Source organism: Gracilinanus agilis, chromosome 6 (assembly GCF_016433145.1).
Source record: "Gracilinanus agilis isolate LMUSP501 chromosome 6, AgileGrace, whole genome shotgun sequence".
Classification (NCBI taxonomy): Eukaryota; Metazoa; Chordata; class Mammalia; order Didelphimorphia; family Didelphidae; genus Gracilinanus; species Gracilinanus agilis.
The window spans coordinates 1,233,328-1,255,884 of record NC_058135.1 but is presented as its reverse complement, the minus strand read 5'-3'; the positions used below and the strand labels follow the sequence as shown (position 1 = coordinate 1,255,884).

Below are 22,557 nucleotides of genomic sequence, written 5' to 3'. Positions count from 1 at the left end.
TTTGGTTCCTCTGAGGGTTGAACTGTTAGTGTCACTTTCCTGATGCTGAACTGGGAAGAACAGGCAGCAAACTGCATTTTGTTTTGTTTGGTGTCTTATGGTTCATAACATTACCTGCCAGACCAAAAGGAAAAGCATTTGTGGTGACAGAGGGCAATATGGTTAGTTTATAACTTACAAAAATGGCAAATGGATATATGAAAAAATAAAGTTTCAGGGAATATATATTCATCTCATGTGAAAATCGGCAAGTTAAATAATACCTCATGATCTAAAAGAAACTGTGCTTAACGTATACATAAGTACAGTAACTGTCCTAGAATGATAGTGTGAAAGAATTTTAGAGGTGATCTTTAGCTTAACAGCTTAGTGTTCCTTATCTGTTCCTAAATTCAATGTTAAAATTATGGCTAATAGTTATTTGGGGGTTTTTTTTGTTTGTTATAGCTCTTAAAATAGGACTTAATGGATTGGATTTATTCAGATGCCTTTGTGAATATTATTTTTAAAATAATATGGAATATATTTGGCACTGAACCATTAAATTTATGAGAGTTGCCTCTCAACTTTTTTTAAAATTTAAAATTTCACCAGGTCCAGGAGCTTTGTTTTCTTTGTCAGTGAGTCAACCAGCATTTTTTTTAAAGCTTATTTAATTATTTAATTTAGGGTACTTTCCCGTAATTACAGGATTCATGTTCTTTCCCTCCCCTCTCCATCTCAAGATTATTTCCACTGGGTTTTACGTGTGTCATTGATCCAGACCTATTTCCATATTATTGATATTTGCACTAGGGTGATTGTTTAGAGTCTTTATATCTCCAATATCTTCATTGAACAATGTGATCAATCATATGTTTTTCTTCTGTGTTTTCTACTCCCACGGTTCTTTGGATGTGGATAGCATTGTTTCTCATAAGTCCCTCAGAATTGTCCTGGATCATTGCATTGCTGCTAATAGAGAAGTCCATTATATTCAATTGTACCACAGTGTATTGCTCTCTGTGTATAAGGTTCTTCTGGCTCTGCTCCTCTCACTCTGCATCAATTCCTGGAGGTCTTTCCAGTTCACATGGAACTCCTCCAGTTTATTATTCCTTTTAGCACAATAGTATTCTATCACCAGCATATACCACAGTTTGTTCAGCCATTCCCCAATTGTAGGGCATCCCCTCCTTTTCCAGTTCTTTGCCACCACAAAAAATGCAGCTATAAATATTTTTGTACAAGTCTGTTTATCTATGATCTCTTCGGGGTACAAACCCAACAATGGTATGGCTGGATCAAAGGGCAGGCATTCTTTTATAGCCCCTTGAGCATGATTCCAAATTGCCAGCCAGAATGGCTGGATCAGTTCACAACTCCACCAGCAATGCATCAGTGTCCCAATTTTGCCACATCCCCTCCAGCATTCATTACTCTCCCCTTCTTTCATTTTAGCCAATCTGCTAGGTGTGAGGTGATACCTCAGAGTTGTTTTGATTTGCATTTCTCTAATTATTAGAGATTTAGAGCACTTTCTCATGTGCTTATTGATACTTTTGATTTCTTTACCTGAAAATTGCCTATTCATGTCTCTTGCCCATTTTTCAATTGGGGAATGGCTTGATTTTTTTATACAATTGATTTAACTCCTTGTGTATTTGAGTAATCAGACCCATGTCAGAGTTTTTTGTTATAAAGATTTTTTCCCAATTTGTTGTTTCCCTTCTGATTTTGACTACATTGTTTTTGTTTGTACAAAAGCTTTTTAGCTTAATATAATCAAAACCATTTAATTTACATTTTGTAATTTTCTCTAACTCTTGCTTGGTTTTAAAATCTTTCCTTTCCCAGAGATCTGACAGGTATACTATTTTGTGTTCACTTAACTTATTTATAGTTTCCCTCTTTATATTCAAGTCATTCACCCATTCTGAATTTATCTTGGTGTAGGGTGTGAGATGCTGATCTAAACCTAATCTCTCCCATATTGTTTTCCAAATTTCCCAGCAGTTTTTGTCAAATAGTGGATTCATGTCCCAAAAGTTGGGCTCTTTGGGTTTATCATACACTGTCTTGCTGATGTCATTAACCCCAAGTCTATTCCACTGATCCTCCCTTCTGTCTCTTAGCCAGTACCATATTGTTTTGATGACTACTGCTTTATAGTAGAGTTTAGTATCTGGTACTGCTAGGCCCACTTCCTTCACATTTTTTTTCATTATTTCCCTTGATGTTCTTGATCTTTTGTTATTCCAAATGAAATTTGTTATAGTTTTTCCTAATTCAGTAAAGAAGTTTTTTGGTAATTTGATAGGTATAGCGCTAAATAGGTAAATTAATTTGGGTAGAATGGTCATTTTTATTATGTTAGCTCGTCCTCCCCATGAGCAATCAATGTTTTTCCAATTGTTTAGATCTAGTTTTAATCGTTTGGAAAGTGTTTCGTAGTTGTTTTCGTATAATTCCTGTGTTTCTTTTGGTAGATAGATTCCTGAGTATTTTATATTTCCTAGGGTGATTTTAAATGGTGTTTCTCTTTCTACCTCTTGCTGCTCTAATGTGTTGGAAATATATAGAAATGCTGATGATTTATGTGCATTTATTTTGTATCCTGCAACTTTGCTAAAGTTGTTGATTATTTCTACAAGCTTCTTAGTTGATTCTCTAGGATTTTTTAAGTAGACCATCATAGCATCTGCAAAGAGTGATAGCTTAGTCTCCTCTTTGCCTATTTTAATACCTTAAATTTCTTTTTCTTCTCTAATTGCTACTGCTAGTGTTTCTAGTACTATGTTAAATAATAGAGGTGATAAATGGGCATCCTTGTTTCACTTCTGATCTTATTGGTAAGGCTTCTGGTTTATTCCCATTGCAGATGATGTTTGCCCATGGTATTAAATATATACTGTTTATTATTTTTAGGAAAGGTCCTTCTATTCTTATAGTTTCTAGTGTTTTCAATAGGAATGAATGTTGGTTTTTGTCAATGACTTTTTCTGCATTTATTGAGATAATCATGTGATTTCTGTTGGTATGGTTGTTGATATGGTCAATTATGTGGATGGTTTTCCTAATATTAAGCCATCCTTGTATTCCTGGTCTAAATCCCACCTGATCATAGTGAATAATCCTTGTGATCTCTTGCTGGAGTCTTTTTGCTAGTATTCTGTTTAAGATTTTTGCATCTTAAGGAGATTGGTTTGTAGTTTTCTTTCTGTTTTTGGTCTGCCTGGCTTTGGGATCAGTACCATATTAGTGTCATAAAAGGAGTTTGGTAGAACTCCTTCTTTGCTTATTTTGTCAAATAGTTTGTATAGTATTGGAATTAGTTGTTCTTTGAAGGTTTGATAGAATTCACTTGTGAATCCATCTGGTCCTGAGGATTTTTCTTAGGGAGTTCTTTGATGGCTTGTTCAATTTCTTTTTCTGATATGGGATTATTTAGGTATTCTATTTCTTCTGCTGTTAATCTAGGCAGTTTATATTTTTGTAAATATTCATCCATATCACCTAGATGGCTGTATTTATTGCCATATAATTGGGCAAAATAGTTTTTAGTGATTGCCTTGATTTCCTCTTCATTAGAGGTTGAGGTCTCCCTTTTCATCTTTAATACTGTTAATTTGGTTTTCTTCTTTCCTTTTTTTGAAAATTAGATTAACCAGTACTTTATTTGTTTTTTTCAAAGTTCTGGCTTCTAGTCTTATTTATTAATTCAATACTACAGTCTGTACCCATCTCCCTTAGGGTAGTACTTTTTAATTCACTAACATTGGCCTCTTTGCTGTTCCATGAACAAGACACTCCCATTTCCTAACCAGTCATCCTTCTGTCCCCCCAAAGCAGCTGGATGGTGAGAGCAGATAGCATCTGGCCCCTGGCACACAGGACAATAGGGCTCTCTCAACATTAGCAGCAGCTGGCCTTGTCTGCCCCTGTACACTTTGTCACTTAGGTTATAGAATAAAGAGGGACCTTGATTTCAATCCAGCAACTTCTGTGATCATGAACTTAGAAATGTAGATCATCGCTGTCACTACCTAACAGGTGGTGGGGACCAAGGCCCAGTGTGGCCCTCTGTCTGTTTCTGTACAATGAAATTTAATTTTATAATGTAAGAACCATTCTTAGCTTTCAGGCCATACAAAAGAAGACAACAGTCTGCCCCTGCTCTCTAGAAATGCCAGCTGTTCTATTATTTAGATTCCTTCATCCTTCTACTCTTTTAGCTATTTATCCGTCTCCTTCTCAAAAGCCTACCACAAAATTATATGGTTGTCAAAGAAAAAAAAAAATTAATGCTGTACTTCTACACCAGTCTTACAATTTTATTTAAGATTAATTCCACTTTGAAAAATCTTAATGGCACTTTCTCTTTCACCTGTCTCATATGATAAAAAGGCTTTATTCCTTAACAGGGCTAATGCCTCTATTTATTCAAGCAATCCTGTTCCATTCCCTTCCCTCTTCCTCCATTGCCCTCTCTGTCATCCTTGCTTTTTTATGGTTAGTCTCGCTATTGGCTTATTTCCAGTCGCCTACAAATATGCCTGCATCTCTTCTATCTGAAAAAACCTTCCCCTAGTGTAGGCTCTCCCAACTCTAATCCATCTTCTATTCAGCCATTTATTTATTCGTTTATTTGAAAACCCTTACCTTCTATCTTGGAATCAATACTATGTATTGGTTCCAAGGAAGAAGAGCGGTAAGGGCTAGGCAACAGGGATCAAGGGCTAGGCAACAGGAATCTAGTGACTTGCCCAGGGTCACAAGTGTCTGAGGCTAAATTTGAACCCAGGACCTCCTATCTCTAGGTCTGGCTCTCAATCCACTAAGCCACCTAGTTGCCCTCCTATTCAGCCATTTAAAGTGGTTTTTCTGAAGCCTAGGACTGACCTTGTTGCCCCCCCCCCCCTTCAATAAAGTCCAGGGGCTCCTTATTGCCTCCACTGTCAAGTATAAGATGTTCTGTTGGTGGGGAAAGCCTGCATAACTCCCTCCCTCCTACCTTTCCAGTCTTCTTATATCTTATTCCCCAACGTGTACTCTTGGTTCCAGTGACACTAACCTCCTGACCATTCCATGAACTGGTTGTTCTGTCTAGGTGCCCCTCCTTCTTGGAAAGCTCTCCCTCCCCAACTCTGCCCACTGGCCTCCCTGGCTTCCTTCAAGTCCCAGCTAAAGTCTTCTCTGGCCTCTTCTGTGTATAGCTCATTTTTTATGTATTTGTATGTTTGTCCTGTTATGTGAGGAGCCTCCTTGAAGGCAAGGACTTCTTTTTGTATCCCCAGCACTTAGAGTGGTGCCTGGGCACACATTAGGTATTTAATGAGTCTTGATTGGTTGACTGATTGATTGACAGAGAGGACCATATACTTTTTCATCTTTTATCTCCAGTGTCTTACACTTGTTAGTTAATGCTTGTTAAATTTTTAAGTTTTGAGTTTCAAATTCTCTCCCTCCTTTACACTCTCCTACCCCTCTCTCCTCTCAGAGATGACACGCAATCTGATCTAGATATTACATAGGCAATCGTGTAAAACCTTTTTCTGTATTAGTTATTTTGTGGAAGAGATTGCAAATAAAAAGATAAAATATAGTATTTTCCGTCTAAATTCAAACTCCATCATTCTTTCTCAGAGGACAGATGGCATTTTTCATCAGGAGTCTCTGGGATTGTCTTGGATCGCTGAAAAAAATTGGTCATTCACTGTTGTTAGTCAAAAAGTATTGCTGTTAATTGAGTACAGTGTTCTTCTGGTTCTTCTCACTTTATTTTGCATCATTTTGTCTAAGCCTTTCCTGATTTTTCTGAAATCATCCCACTTGTCATTTCTTATGGTACAATAGTATTCCATTATCAGCATATACCACAATTCGTTCAGCCATTCCCCAGTTGATGCACAGCCCCATAATTTCCAATTCCTTGCTACCACAAAAAGAGCTGCAATAAATATTTTTGTACAAATAGGTCCTTTTTTTTTTTTTAAATATCTTTGGGATATAGACCTAGTAATAGCTTTGATGGATCAAAGGGTGTTCACAGTTTTAGAGTACTTTGAGTGTAGTTCTAAATTGTTCTTCAGAATGGTTGGATCAGATCATGACTCCACCAATAGTGTATTAATATCCCAATTTTCCTGCATCATCTCCAGCATTTATCACTTACTTTTTCTGTCATATTAGTCAACCTAATAGATGTGAGTGAGAGGTGATACATCAGAGCTGTTTTAATTTGCTAAATACTTCTTAAGTTGAAAGGAAAAAAAACCCAACAGATTTTTCTCTTAAGATAGCTAACATTGGGGGGGGATATCCCTCAATTGAGGAATGGCTGGACAAATTGTGGTATATGATGCTGATGATGGAATAATATTGTGCTATAAGGAATGAGAATCAATGAATTTCTTTAAGAACTGGAAAGACCTCCATGAACTGATGCAGTGAAATAAGCAGAACCAGGAGAATATTGTACACAGAAAGTGAAACACTGTAGGACAATCAAATGTAATCAACTTTGCTACTAAAAGCAATGCAATGATCCAGGAAGATGCTGAAGGATTTATAAGAAAGAACAGTATCCACATCGAGGGAAAGAACTGTGGGAGTAGAAATCCAGAAGCAAACCTGTGATTTATCAGAGTAATAGGAAATGGATTTTGAGTGATAATATGTATAACCCAGTGGAATTGCTTGGCAGCTCCAAGAGGGAAGGGAGTTGACAAGAATCATGTAATAATGGGAAAAAATTAAATTAAAATAGCTAGCCTTCCTATAGCATTTTAAGATTTGCAAAGTACTTTACAGTGTCATCTCACTTTATCCTCACAACATCCCTGAAAGGAAGTACTTATCATCTCATTTTTATAGATGAGGTCAAAGCTGAGGGAAGTTATTAACTTGCCCAGGATCACATAGTGAATAAGTTTCTGAGGGCAGATTTGAATTCACGTCTTCCTCACTTAAGAACAGTGCTGTCCACTACTTCCTCTAGAGTACTTATTAGGGCCCCTTGTTAGAAATGCAAGTTTAAATTCTTCTCTTTTTTAATGCTTAAATTCTCCTTAACGAATGGGATAAATTTAAAAGTTGACTAAGTATTTGGGTTGAAAGTTCAGTGGTAAAGGGTATAAACCTTCAGAAGTCCGTGAAAAGCAACAAGGGAATAGTTTAAAATTTGATGTTTTTTTGTCTCCATTGTCATCTTTCCTTTTTTATTCTAATATCATGTCTCCTTTTCCTTATCTTCCAGCATTTGTCCAACATTTCACCTGAGGGAAAATGAAAGCTTTCAGAATTTATACTTGCCAGAAAGCTCACATGTTCAGCAGTGTTATTAGTAAAATCAATTCACAGCTTTCACCATATTTGCTTTTAGGTGTCCTAATGGGTGTGAGCAAGTTGGATGTCCTATACCGACGGCTTCTCCTCACAAAGCTTTTCATCAGAGGATGGGGACGGCCAGAAGATCTGAAACGGTGAGCACTTTGCCCTGCGTGTTCAAACTAGAATTGCAAATGTCATTTTGCATGAAGTTATTGGCCAAGTAAATAAATAATTTAGATTATTTAGTCTTTCCACCTTCAGATTGGCTACAGAGATGATATTTCTGGCCAGGACAGCACTCTGTAGTATCATCTACCAAGTGACATGAGGGTTGTGATTTGTGGGCAGAAGCGCCTACGCTACACTGGTGCCAGCTATACAAGTTATTTTGATAGCTGGTAATTGTCACTTTTAGGTTTCCAAAAGTACTTTATATAGAAAGAGCATTGGATCCTCATAACAGTCCTGGAAGGGAGGTATTATTATTAACACCACTTTACAGTTTAAGAAATTGAGGCAAACAAAGCTTAAGAGACTTGACCAGTATCACAACTTTCAAGTGATGTCTTATCAGAGTAGTACATGAATAGCTGTAATTATGCTTCAAAGCAGTCATTTTCTGATTATCTCTCCTAAATTTTAGTACAAAATTATAAATTATATTTATTTTGAAATATTTAGTGCTTAAAAATTAAGAATACTTATAGAACCATAAACTGGATTTTGTGAAAAGAGGGAGAGGTCTTTGTAATTAAGCCTCATAACCTTATTTCACCTACAGTAGCGCGTGCACACATTCACTCTCTCTTGCTCTTGGTTTCAGTTACTGAGGTCTTCTGGGAAGCGATCAAGATTCCTCTGCAGCTCCCTCCCAGTTCTTTTGCCTCCCCCCCCCCCCTTTTCCCTTTTTTCATTTTCCCTATTTTCAGGCGTGTGTTTTTCTTGTTTTGTTTTGTTTCGATTTCTATTTTTTATGGTGGGGGGAATGTGTGGGAGGGAGGCCTCAGAGCCCCAATCCTAGGGAAGGAGCAGGGAAAGAGAGCATATAATGTGTATGTTTTATATATATATACATGCACATATATATACATATCTTGAGTTTTGCAAGTATTCACTTATATCTGTGGTTTCAGCCATCCATGGGAGGTCTTAGAACGAATCCCCTTCTAATACAGGGCCATTTTGTACAATATTTTGTATTGAGATTGTTTTTTATAATGGATGAAAAACTGAACTCATTTTCTCTTTTTTCTTTCATAATAGACTATTTGAATTCAGAAAAGTAATCGGTAATCGCGAAACATGCCAAAATATGGTTTCAAGAGATTATCCAGTATACGTTGACAAGGTATTTAAGCTAAAAATGTGTAGTTATCTAAATTGTTATGAAAACAGATGGATATTAAATTGAATATTAAAATTTAACAATAGGCCTGCTTTTTCTTATAGCCAGATGATATATGCATATACAACTCATTTGTTGATCAATCACTTGTTAAGTGTTCATTATGTGCCAGGCACTGTGTTGGGATCTGAGGATACAAAGGCAAAGGAAAAAGAGACCCTGCCCTTGCAGAGCTCACATTATAACAGGAGAGACACCGTGAACAAATATACTTACATACAGATACAAGACATACTGAAGGAAATGGTTAGCAGATGTAGGGCTTCGGGCAAAAAGACATTAGGGCGAAGAAGAGGAACAGAAATCTGTTTGGTTTTTTTCTTTGCTAAATTGTAGTCATCGTGTACTTTGTTCTCCAGGTTCTTCTCACTTCACTTTGCATCAGTTTCTTCAAGTCTTTTTTGAAGCCATCTTTTTCATCATTTCTTACAAAGCAGAAATAGTCCATTGTGATCGTGTACCATGGTTTGTATAGCCATCACCCAGTTGATCAGCATCCTTTTGTTTGCTGTTTTTTACTACATCAAAAAAGTGAAACTAAATATTCTTCTGCATATGAATCTTTGCCTATTTTTAGTTCTTTGGGTATATGTCTGCTTTTGGAATTTCTGGATCAAAGGAATGATGCTGAGTTTGGTGACTTTTTGAGTATATTACTTTTCCAGAAGGACTATACCAATTCAGAGTGCCATTAGCAGTGTATTAGATGCCTGTCTTCCACTCCCAGCAACTTTCACCTTCCTTTTTGCCAATATGATGGATGTGAGGTACAATGTCAGAGTTACTGTAATTTTCATTTCTTTTTTCAATTAGTGACTTGGAACATTTTTCATATAGTTGTTGGTTGATTGTTTTTTCTTTTGAGAATTGCCTAGTCACCTCTTTGGGCCTTTTATTTATTGTGGAAGAGCTTCTGTTCTTCAGTATTTGAATCAAAAAATGAGTTTTTCAAGGGCAGCTAAATGGCAAAGTGGTTAGAGCATAGGGAATGCGGAAGACCTGAGTTCAAATCCAGCCCCAGGCATTTATTTACTAGCTATTATGATCTATATGACTCTGGGCAAGTTACTTAACTTCTGTTTGCCTCAGTTGTTTCACCAGTAAAATGGGATTAATGATACATCTACTCTCCAGGGTGGTTATGAAAAACAAATATAACAGTTGTCAAGCCCTTAACACAGTAGTACCTAGCTCATAGTATGGATATATTACCTATCATCATCATCATCATCATCATCATCATTATTATTATATCTTGGATGTTAGACCCTTATCAGAGAATTTAGCTAAACAAATTTTCCTACTTAATAAGTTTTTTGATTTTAGTTGCATAACTTTTGTTTATGCAGATTTTTCAGTTTTATGTAATTAAAATTGTCTGTGTTATTTCCTATAACCTTTTGAATCTCTGGAGATATCCTCTCTGTCCACGATTTTGAAAGAAAGCACTAATTTTATTTATGGAGGAATCTGGGATTTTGCATCTATTTGGAATATGCTTTTTCTATGTGAAATGTTCATCTAAATTTAGTTTCTGCTAGACTGCTTTCTAGTTGTGAGGTAATAGGAAATCCTTCCTATGATAGTTTTGGTCTTTGCATATTTTGAACATTATGATTGCTTTTAGATCTTGTGTTCCTGATCTGTTCATCTGATCAACTCTTCTGTTTTTGTTTTTTAAACCAGTTGCAAATAGTTTTAATGATCACTGCTGTGTTGTATATAATTTTATATTTGGTACATTAGATCCTCTTAATTCCTATTTTAAGAAATTCTTTTGAGATTCTTAACATCATGTTCCTCCAAACTAATTTTCTGAATTTTTTTGAAGTCTGTAATGTAACACTTTAGTAATTTGGGATGGCACTGTATTCTATAGGGATTTGATAAATATAGGGGACTTCCAGTTGAGGAAACTCCCCTTTCCAAGGCAGATTGACACCTTTTCTGCAAATTAATGGTCTTAGGGTAATGAGAAGTGACCTGCACCCACCCAGGTCTTTCTTGTTTTAAGGACAGATCTTTATCTACTTGTTCATTCATTCAATTGTGCCCCACTCTTTGTGACCCCATTTGGGGTTTTCTTGGCAAAGATACTGGAGTGCTTTGCCACTTCTTCCTTCTCCAGCTCATTTTAAGGATAAGGAAACTGAGGCAAATAGGATTAAACACACCTAATAAGTATCTGAGGCCACCAGATTGAACTCAGGAGGATTGGTCTTTCTGACTCTAGGCCTAGTACTCTATATGACTTAAGAGCAACTAGGTGACAGTGAGCCAGGACTGAAGAACAAATTCTGTCCACTTCTTCATGCTGTCTTTTTTGATACTGAATTAGAAAGTTAATTAGTATTGCTATTTTATTTTGTTGGGGTGGCCCAACCATGAACAAATATTTCTCTAATTATTTAGGTGTATCTGTATTTTTGTAAGATAATATATCCATTTAATTATGGTGTGTATCTTGGTAGGTAAATGCTGAAATAATGAAGTCCTTTTTTTCTATCTTCTTATTGGGTTTTATTGGTGATGCTGTATACAGAAAGATTGTTAATTGTGGATTTATTTTATATCCTGGATACTTTGCTTAAATTTCTTCCCCCCTCCCCCTTAAGTCCTTCTCTTCCATCTTAGAATCAATATTGTGTATGGGTTCCAAGGCAGAAAAGCAGTAAGGATTAGGCAGTGGGGGTTAAGTGACTTGTCCAGGGTCACCCAGCTAGGAATTGTCCGAGAACCTCTCATCTCTAGGCCAGATCTCTATCCACTGAGTTGCTTAGCTGCTGTTCTTTTGCTTAAGTTTTTAATTATTTAAATTAATTTTTATTTGAATCTCTAGGATTCTCTTAAGTAGGCCATTATACCATCTTCAAAAAGGATTAATTCTGTTTCTTCTTTACCAATTCATATTTGCTTATTCTACCCTAGCCTTAAAGATGAAGGGAGGTGTGGAGGGGAAAGGAGGACAGATGGGGAAGCTTGATGTTAGGAATGAGGGATATGTTTTAATCCCTCCCTGGAATCAAGATTTGACATTTTGCACATCTCAGTTGTAACGATTAAAAATGATAAAGGCTGATATTATAAGGAAAACTAATATTTTATTTAGGCCCATGTTGATAGAATAAAATCGAACCACATGCCTGGCTAAGATCTATTCAAACTGCCCGCCAGGCCATACCTTCTATATCCTTTGGCTGCTTCCTAAGAAAGAGGGTGAGCCCAAGCTCCACCCCTAATTTAAGTCACGCTCTACGTTGGTTCCCATTGTCACGTCCAAAACCAGAAACCCATTGGGTCACTGAAAATGTAATCTCAAAGTCCCCCACATGTCCACAGGAGGTTTGTCATATATCTACATATCTTGAGGTTTAATATCTCTAATGAAACCCCAGTAATTTTAAATAACACACAGTTCTGATGGCTTGTAATATTGTTTTCCTTATTATTGTTGTGGTCATTCTGAATTAGAGAACCACAAAATTTCAAGTTGTAATAGCCATTAAGCGCAACCTGTACCAAAAGTAGCCTCTACAATGAAAGGCCCAAGAATTGGCCATCCCTTCTCTGCGTGAAGACCTTCAGCCTGGGGGAAATTGTCCTTTTCCTTACTTCAAACCTAAGTTTGAGTATTTAGAACTTAAACTCATCAATCCTCCAGGATTCTCCATTGAGGCTAAACAGAACAAGGACCCTTCTGATACCTAGTGAGCCTGCTCCCTGGGACTGTGTGACCTTGCTCCCTCTTGCCTCCCCAGCTGAGGAGTCAGGACCTTTGGTGCGTCTCCATCCAGCTCATGCCTCCTTAGTGCAGGCCAGGACCCCTTCCCGGGTTTATTTCCTCTTTCTCTCTTGGGGAGATCTCTTTGTAATACCCAGACCCGTATCACCCGCTGCCTGGACATCTCCCCCTCCAGATTTAGGCATCTGAATTCAGCATGTCCCTGACCATCCAACACTTATTATGTACTGACTATGTGGGCAATCACTGGCAACACTCCCCACCCCCGCCCCGCCCTGTGTGCCACCACCATGCTGGGAATTCACTGTCTCCTCCCCTCCACCCTTTAGAATGCCCAGGTTCCTTTAGGCTTTAGCTCAAGGAGCCACCAGGCCCAAGACCTGACTCTTGCTGCTTTCCCAGGTCTTGGGCAAAGAACTTTGCTTCTCTAGGTCTCAGTTTACTCATCATTAAAATGGCCCTAAATAACTGTTCAATAAAAGGGAAGGAGCATCCCACCTTCTTTCCAAGCTCACAGCTTCAGGGTCTCTGTCTCGCTCTTTGCTCCCTGCTGTGACAGAGGCCTTGCTGCTCCCCGGCTCCCCTCTGTTCTGGAGTTGTCTCTGGATCGGATCAGCTCGGCCGTTGTCCCCGGATCGAGTGTGTGTGCGCTCTCCCTGGGAGCAGGCGTGGGGTGCGAGCAGGCGGCTCGCCCTCGGGGCTCCCTCCTCTCAGGCCCCGCTGGGAGCGCACGGCCCACAGCTGTAGCTAGCTGACTTCTCCTCACAGTCTCCATGAAATGGAGCTCTGAGCTAGGGGTAAAGTAGCACGCGGCAACGCCGCGCTTCTCTTGTACCGCTGACCCTCTGCACCCTGCAGAGCGCTCCTGCTGGATGGAGCGTCCGGCTTGACCGCGCCTCTTCTTCCTCTGCCAGATTGAAGATGAGACTGACTGTAAGATTCTCGAAGGACATTTTGTTTCTCCTATGGCCCATCACGTCCCTGATCTCATGCCAATTGAATCCGTTATTGCCAGGTAAGAGTGCCCTGGTGCCTGCATGCGCCTGCCGTGTCATGAATAACCCGCTAGGAAGGAGGGAGAGGCAGAGGGCCCTTTTACACTCACGCGCCAACTTCCAGTAGGCCAACGTGTGGGCAAGGGAGAGGGCCTCCGAGGAACTACCTTCCTGAACGGAGAAGCGATTTGTAAGCAGCACAAGTTAAGTTCTTGAGCCGAAACCTTGCATTGCCATTCCTCCCGCAGCCCTACTTCTTCTTTTCACTAATTTGCTTCGTTGTGCTTGTCACATAATGTAATTGGAAAGGCCTGCCTGACCTTGGCTGGATTTTTGCTAACCTTACTGTAATTGTAATGCATTAATGGTGCTTCACTATCTCTTTAAGAACTTGTATTTTTACAGCAGTTTTTAAGGTTTACAAAGTTTTGTGTTTTAGTTGTCAGTCAAGAAAGGTTCTTGGATCTTTGCTCCATGAAGCTCATCTCTCCTTTCCTGTAAATGCTGTTCCTGTGTCCGTGGAGCTATTGAGCAGCTAGAGAAAGAGAAGATGCTTCTCCTGCTGCTACTTCTGCCCTCTAAAATGGACACAGCCATGGCATAGGGCAGCATGAAGGGTTCCAGAAGCCACACATTTTCATCCTCAGAAGATGAACTATCAAAGCTGGGGGGAAAAAGGGGGGGGTTGATATTCCCTATCATCTTTGTTCTACTTCAAAGGAGACTTGGAGATTCTCTGGGCCATCACGTGCCTCCATTTCCATTAAAAATTGAAAAATGTAACTGGCTCTGTCCATTAAAGGTCTTAATTGGGGGTACTCGATGGCACACAAGAGTAAATAAGACACCTGTTCTCTTAGGTATCCTTTTTTATGTATTTGTTTGTTTGTTTGTTTGTTTAATTTTAAGCCCTTAACTTCTGTACATTGACTTATAGGTGGAAGTGTGGTAAGGGTAGACAATGGGGGTCAAGTGACTTGCCCAGGGTCACACAGCTGGGAAGTGTCTGAGGCCGGATTTGAACCTAGGACCTCCTGTCTTAGGCCTGACTCTCACTCCACTGAGCTACCCAGCTGCCCCCTTAGGTATCCTTTTTTAAAAAATTCTTTCATCTTTTATTTAAATTTTTTAAGTTTATCTAATTAATTAATTTAGGGTATTTTCCTATTGTTACATGATTCACATTCTTTCTCTCCCCTCCAACTCCCTCCCTTGGCCAATAAGCAATTCCAGCAGGTTTTACAGGTGTCATTGATCAAGATTAGGTATACTTTGGATCATCTGTGTATTACCTCTTTGGAGTTGAATACTTCTGAGTGAACCCTATGAGGATCTTGGGAAGCCGCCTCAGCCTAATGATGGCCTAGGAGGATGTAAAATTTGCCAAAGATTGACTGTGAGATAAAAGTGAAGGCAGGCTTAGATGTTTTGTTTGCAATAACAGTCCAGCCATTTTTTTTTTGTCGTCTTATACATAGGTAGAACAAAACTTACTCATTTGAAATGTCATGTTTCACTTATAGAATTGATATCAAATTGCTTGCCTTTTTAAGGTGAGGTGGGGCAGGTGGGAAAGAGAACTTGGAACTCAAAATGTTTTTAAATGAATATTTAAAAATTTTTACATGTAATTGGGAAATATTTAGCAAAATAAAATTTACAATATAGTAAATATTTTCAATATCATGAGTCACCAGAAAGTTTTTATTCAACTGGGCTCCCATTATTTGAAAGTGGCAATAATATATGAAGTTGGATGTGCTATTTTTTGTAATATTTTGATTCTGGTATTAATGATTTTTGTAGTGTTCTTCTTTCGAGAAGCTTTTTCTTAAACCTTTACCTTCTGTCTTAGAATTGATATTAAGTATCAGAGCAGTGGGGGCTTGGCAGTTGGGCTTAAGTGATTTGCCCATGGTCACACATCTAGGAAATGTCTGAGGCCCCCCTCGATTTGAACCCAGGACCTCCTTCTGTCTCTAGGCCTAGTGCTCTTTCCACTGAGCCACCTCGCTACCCCTTGAGAAACTTTATTACATCTTTAACAAAAAAATTTCAATCTCTGAAGCTTAATCTAGAGGTCACTTGTTCCTCCACTCACTTTAAAGAGAAAGAAATGAAATTGTTAAAATAAGTGCACTTCCTAAAGTCAAAATGCCATTTTCTCCTAGAATGGCAGCTAGAGTGTGACTTACCCAGTGACCAGTATTGACTTGCTTTATCTTCTGTGACATCTTATTTCTTCCTCTGACTAGTTCATTGTACTGAAGTGATAAATGGTGGCAAAGGAGGGATTGATGTAGAGAATAGTGAGGAAAAAGTATTAGAGATAAGATAACAAGGACAAACATCTGTGATATGAAGTCCTTTAAGAGAAATATTGACTCCTGGGTAGAGGGAAAGGAAAGGTAGGGAGACAGAAGAGGTTAATAGTATTCACTTTTCTCTTCCAATTTGATTTCCATATAAATTCTTAATAAAAACTCTAGGTTTTCAGAGAGTTTTTTTTTGTTGTTGTTTTTGTTTTTTTAAAGAAACTCTTTAATTTTTCAATTACATGTAGAAGCCATTTTCCACAACTGTGATCTGACATTTGGGGATTGAGATTCTTTCCCTCCTCCCCAAGGCAGTAAATATTCTAATGTGGCTTATACTAATGCTCTTAGGCAATACATATCTCCATATTGCTCATTACATAGAACTTTATTATTTGCAAAAATAAAAGACCAAACCTCCCTTGAACACCAGGAGCTTATTCTAATAGGATAGGACACACTAACAGATGTAATTATACATGGTCATTGGGGAGGAGGGAGAAGTCTGAATGCTACTGAGATCAGGAAAAGCTTCCTAGAAGAAATGGCCCACCAGGTGAGCTTTGAAGGAAGCCACAGCCTGAGGCCGAGATGCCTGCATTCCAGTTATGGGGAAGGGAAACCATACATGAGCCAGTTTATGCAACATGAAGAGAGTGTGAAGAAAAGCAACACGCAGAATGAGCCTCAGAAAATAGACTGGCACCAGGTGGTGATGGGCTTTAAAAGGAAACTGCAGTCAGCTATGGGAGCAGCTGAGTCACTCCATCATTCCTCTGCTTTACGAATATCATTTTTGCATCTGTGTGAGTGATAGAGTGGCTAAGAGAGCAATCTCACATCGACATACTCACAAGGTTGCTAACTCATCTGTGCAAAAGGTAGAGTGGCGACCGAGCTCTGTTACAGACATAGTAAGTTTGAGGTGCAAATGGAGAATCCATTTGGAGTGTATAATAGTTGGTAATTCAGGAGAGAGACTAGAGGGCCTGATATTGAGTGCTAGGGATGAATGGAGATGATAATTGACCCTTTGGGAGCTGATGAGATCAAGGCTGAAGAAAAGAGTAAAGGGCTTGTGATAGAGCTTTGCCATTAAGGTGAGAAGTAGATGTGAGGATCCATCAAAGAAGACTGAGACAGTACAGATGGGAGAGCAGCACCAAAGAATAGCTATGAGGAAAGTAGTCAACAGGATTCATCGCTGCCATGAGCATTGTGACAAGAGACCATCAGATACGGCAGTTGAGAGATCATTGGTATACCTGGAAAGTGTAGTTTCATTTGACTCATAAGGTTAAAAAGTCAGATTGTAAGGGGTTAAAAAGCTAATGAGACAGAAAAGAGGCTATGGATATAAACAGCTTTTCTAAGAGTTAGGCAGTAAAAGGGAGGAGAGAGATAGAGCATAGTAACACATTGACTGATAGAGTTTTCTTCTTTATTCATCCAAAGTATTCAGTCCTTTATCAATAAAGTAAAGCACCAGAAGCAAAGGAACGGTGCAGTGCTTCAGCCTGGAGTTGGAGGAGGTCTTTAATTTTAAGTTCAATCTTGAATTGAGCAGGTGTTTGTCTTGGGGAGTCTTTGATTACACCTAAGAAAAGGAGATTAAGAATAACTTTTGTGTTTCCCTGGTAAACTCACCAAATCAGTATTACAGAAACCGAGGGGCTCTCCAGCTCCTCCAGGATGCTTTAAAGCCTTGTGGACATTTGAAAGAAGAGTCATTTGCGGGAACTGGGACTTTTTAGGCTAGAGAAAACTCACAGCGGGAGTGGAACTCTATGGTTGGTCCTCAGTACTTGGAAGACTGGGATTAATCTTGTTCTCTTTGGCCTCAGTGAGACCTGGGTGGTGCAAAGAGGCCAGTTTAGGCAGATGTCAGGAAAAACTTCTAAAACAAGAACTGTCTAAAAGTAGAATGGATCACCTGTCTCCAGAGATAGGACTGGACTGCCACTTGTTTGATCAAATGTTAGAGTGGATATGGATTGGACCAAATGACTTCCCAGGTCCCTTTGAGAGGGGAGGAGGGAAGGCACAGAGCATCAAGGAGGCAGCCACATAGAGCCACGTTGGACAAGGAAACCAATTGGGCCTAGGTTGTGAAGGACTCGAAACGACAAATACCAGTTAACATTCAGCAAACGCCAGAGTTTACAGAAATAGCGCAGTACTGTAATGAGGCAGCAGTGAAGGCCTTGCGGAGAGTAGATGGGAGGACACAGGCTTGATGCAGGTGAGAGATGCTGAGGGCCTGAACAAGGAGAGGAAGAGGATGGATATGTGGAATAAGAGAAAGCGAGGTGGCAAAACCAGGCAGCCAGAAAGCATGATGGTGCCCTTGGCAGAATCTCGAGTTCATTTGTTCTAACTTGTTAGTTACAGGCGATGGGGCAGAGGGTGGAATTACCTACAACCTAGTCTCCTCACTCAGTTCAGGGTTCTTTGCATTATTTTTGTTCAGTCATTTTTCAGACACTTCTGATTCTTCATGACCCCATTTAGGGTTTTCTTGGCAGAGATACCAAAGCAGTTTGCCATTTCCTTCTCCAGCTCATTTGACAGATGAGGAAACTGAGGCCAAGAAGGTTAAGTGACCTGTCCTGGGTTATGCAGCAGGCAAGTGTCTGAGGCCAGGCTTGAACTCAGGAAGCCGAGGTCCAGCACTCTGTACACTGTGCACCCTAGCTGCTCTAGATGAGCATAGGCACTGGGTTATGCTGTAGTATAGTAACATATGAGATATGAATATTGAATGAAAGTATTTTTACCTGTTTTATGCTAGCAGGAAGGAAGAAAAGGATTAATGAATAGAACAAGTGAGGAGACAAAGGAGGCCAAGTCAGAGACCAGGAGAGAGGGATAAGAATTGCTAGAAAAAGTGGAGAGGCTAAACCAAGAGGAAACATCTGACAGAGGGCCATAACAACACCAATGTTGGCAATATTGTTGCAAAGAGGCAGATTTAGGGAAAGCATCCTAACAATGAGAGCTCCCTCAAGTGGAGTGGGGCTCTGTAAGCAGGTGGTGTAAACTACACTCCCCCCCAAAGTCCCTCAGGGGAGTCTTTAAGGAGAGAAGACTGGTTGATCACTTGTCAAGGAATGTGTATAATCGTAGTGACTGTCTTCTGTAGGATGTAGGGACTAGATATGGGCCTAATGTTTGAACTAGAATTCTTGTTCAGGTTTGGGTTTGGCATTTGCCTTTCTACCCACTAGTGTCTACGCATAATAAGTGTTTTGTTTGCTGATTATCTGATGGAAAGGATGGCAATATTGGAAATGACCCAACCTGCTTATTTGACCAATCTGAAAACTGAAACCCAAGGACATGCACATTTAGTAAGTGGCAGAGCTGGATTTGAACTCTCAAGCCAACAGACTACAAATTTAGTTCCCTTTTCATTGCTCCTCAATGCTCTTTTAGCATGTTGTTAATAGTTTTATGCCTTGGGTCAAACAAAGGTTCACTTAACCACTTGAATGGGTGATGTGTAGAGAGGCAGATTTGAGCTTGGAAGGAAGCTTCCAAAGAAGTCAAGAACTTGTTAACCATTAATTAAAGCTTCCCATGAGTGAAGTGGGCTGCCTTATGTGACAGTAGCTATCTCTTCATTGGTCACTTTCAGCTGGAGGCCAGAGGATAAATTGTCAGGTATGAGTCAGACTTAAATGACCGCAGATGTTCTGTGAGGTATCTGAAAATCCAAAATTCAGCGTTTCACACTTACGAGTGAGTTATTACTTTAAGATATTTCAAATATTGTTCCCCTTAGGAGCACCTTGAGAATTTAACTATGAATTATTTTTTAAATAGGTTTCAATTCATTGTACCCAAAGAATGGAACAACAAATACAGACCAGTGTGTATTCACCTTGCTGGAACAGGAGATCATGTAAGACTATAAAACCATGAACCCAAAGTAATCATTAATTCACTCCTAATAATTGTGATATTTTTATTCTTATAAGTATATCACTTTTTCTTTCCCTAGCATTACTGGAGACGACGAACACTAATGGCCCGACCAATGATCAAAGAAGCACGCATGGCTTCTTTGTTGTTAGAAAACCCTTATTATATCCTTTTGCAATAACCAGGAAGCTGTTCTTTCTTCATGAGTCTTTGATGGAAGGAAGAAGCATGATAACCTGCCCATTTAGAACAGGTGAACAGTAGGTTAGTTTTTGGTTCAGAAGAGATTTTTAAAGATAAATGGAGAATTTTTTTCTCCCCTAGTAAAAGCTCTTCTTTTATTCTTCAGTGATTCAATAGAAAACTCTTAACAAATCTTCAGTAGAATACATTAAAGTTGTTTTTGCCACTTTTTATATTTTAAATAAATGAAGAAATTAATTTCAACACATAAAATACCATCATGCTTTGATAACTCCTATGTCTCTACTGTTTCCTTCTGATTCACTTTTCTTTTCTATATGATATGTGTACCCTATTTTTTCTGGTTCTGCTTTCTTAGCATTCCATTAAGAAGTAAAAATATTTCCACATTTTGGGAAATGTTACAGTATACCAAAAAGAAGTCCTTAACTCCTATGCTGTGTTCTTTTTTAAATTTAATTTGAAAAATGTTCCCCGTGGTTACATAATTCTTGTTTTCTCCCTCCCCTTTACTGGGTTATTCTGTTATTTTTTGATTAGTGTACTTAACATTTTAAAAAATGCTGACAGGATTTCAATATACACATGCACATATCATCATTTGTTCGAAACCAAACATAGGTGAAGTTTGACCAACTCTTAACTTTAATAAAATAGAGTTGAGTAAATTCAGAGCTTCTGGACAGCAACAAGGAAGTAATGATGCCCAAAGTTCATTCTTGGTAGTTGGTAGATTGAGCCACTTTGTATCGGGGCCTATTCATTAGAGCATTGAGTTTATTTAAACATTTTCTTAGCTTTTTCTTTGACATGCATTCTTAAATGGCTGTAGGAAACCCAAAGATCAAGTGTAAGTATAATGTTAATTTTTGTTGCTCTATGTTCATTTTCATTGATCCTTAAAGTCTGTCTTACTACACAATTGCATGATGAAAAAAATCAGTACAAATTTGCTTGATTTAAAATAAAAAGCACCAGCAAATTATAGTTAGTGAAGAACAGGAGAGTGATTTGAAATCTTTTTGCAGCAAATGATAAGAGGGCAAAGAGCCATTGCAATCAATTTTTCCACTTTATAAAACTATAATTACAGCAGTAATTTGCCCTTCCTGTTAGCTGTAGTGATTTCTGAATTAAATGAGTGAATGAAAAAAAAGCATTTCTTAAGAGCTTTCTAAATCCAGGTACTGTGTTAAGTGCTAGAAGTACATCTCTAAGGAGCTTATATTTTTTTTGGGAAAAGACAGCATATATAAGTAAGAGTGGCCAGAAAGCGTTGTTTCAAATGGGAAAGTCATCAGAATGAGTGTGATTAATGAACCACTCTTGTAGTGATGGATTTTGGCATCAAATTTTGATTTCATCATTAAAAGAGTATGTGAAAATGAATGCCTTAAAAGATGAAGGGTTTGCATTCTATGGAGCACGATAGAGGATTTCAAACAATGAAAGTGAAATCAGTGCATCAGATGAAACCTTTTTACCCTGGAATCTTCCCATCCTGTAAATGTAATCACAAGATTGGGAATTTGGCCTTTAGTCTCTTGTTGATCCATCCATGGGGTTTTGGCCACAGAGGTGCCAGAAAGACACTTTTGTATTGGCAGAGAACCAAGGACTTCTTCTTGTTACTTCAGGGAATCTCTCTGCAAGTTTGACTTTTAAATGAATCAGGTCAAAAGATGGCATGTAAGGGATTGTTTAAAACGTAAGCTCTCGACCCACCAGAGCCAGAGCTGTTTTGCGTACGTTACTCTGTTTCTGTTCAAGATCCAACAGAAAGTGAGAACTTACCTTGTTCTCTTACCAGAAAAAAATTGACGTTTAAACTAAAACAACCCCATTTGATCAGACACGTCCATTGTAGCAGAGCTGTTCCATGAGAAAAGCGAATGCCAGAGGCAGCAATGGAAGCCTTGGCATTCTGGCTACGGGGACAATGCTCTGTGTGCTGTCCCAGGCTGTGATACTAGCAATAGCTAACATAGAGCACTTGAAGGTTTGCAGAGCCTTTTATATATATTATCTCATTTGATTAATTAAGAAGATTTGATTAGTTAAATGCTATATTTAGAAATGTAATTTTGTGAAATAAGCCCATTCTTCTCTCTTTCTCTCTCTTTTTGAGAATAGAAGGTCAAGCTTGAAAAATGTGTCTGACCTCTTTGTGATGGGAGGGGCTCTTGTTCTAGAGTCTGCAGCTCTCTTGCATTGGCTAGAGAGGGAGGGTTATGGACCTCTGGGGATGACTGGAATATCCATGGGAGGACATGTAAGCTTTTATGTTGTTTTCTTTCGTTTCATTCTGTTATGAACTTAATGACCTTTTTCAACTGATAATTGATTAAGTAAAGCTAGGCTTAACTTTATACTAAGAAGTCCCTTTGAATTACGGCCTTTTCTTATTCCCCAAAGGAAAAGTGATACTACTTTGTCATACTGGGGAGAGCCGACCTAGAGACAGAAGATCCTAGTGGCCTCAGACACTTCCTAGCTGTGTGATCCTGGACAAGTCACTTGACCCCCATCACCTAGCCCTTACCACTCTTTTGTCTTGGAACCCATACACAGTATTGACTCCAAGATGGAAGTCAGGGCTTATTTCAAAAGAGAAAAGTACAACATAGCTAAGAGGATGAGAAAACCTTGTGTGCGTTAAAC

The 22,557-nt window shown here is 38.8% G+C and overlaps 1 protein-coding gene across 1 annotated transcript in view; it reads left to right on the top strand.

Annotated features, from left to right (window-relative positions):
- The window catches only part of ABHD18 (abhydrolase domain containing 18), a 47,859-nt gene that overhangs the window by 7,910 nt on the left and 17,392 nt on the right, over nucleotides 1-22,557 (top strand). Inside the window, exons 2-8 of the mRNA XM_044682325.1 lie at nucleotides 7,364-7,463; nucleotides 8,575-8,659; nucleotides 13,373-13,473; nucleotides 19,594-19,672; nucleotides 19,772-19,856; nucleotides 20,719-20,746; nucleotides 22,030-22,168. Coding sequence (XP_044538260.1) covers nucleotides 7,372-7,463; nucleotides 8,575-8,659; nucleotides 13,373-13,473; nucleotides 19,594-19,672; nucleotides 19,772-19,856; nucleotides 20,719-20,746; nucleotides 22,030-22,168 — 609 coding nt within the window. The 5' untranslated portion in view covers nucleotides 7,364-7,371. The remainder of the gene's footprint in view (nucleotides 1-7,363; nucleotides 7,464-8,574; nucleotides 8,660-13,372; nucleotides 13,474-19,593; nucleotides 19,673-19,771; nucleotides 19,857-20,718; nucleotides 20,747-22,029; nucleotides 22,169-22,557) is intronic.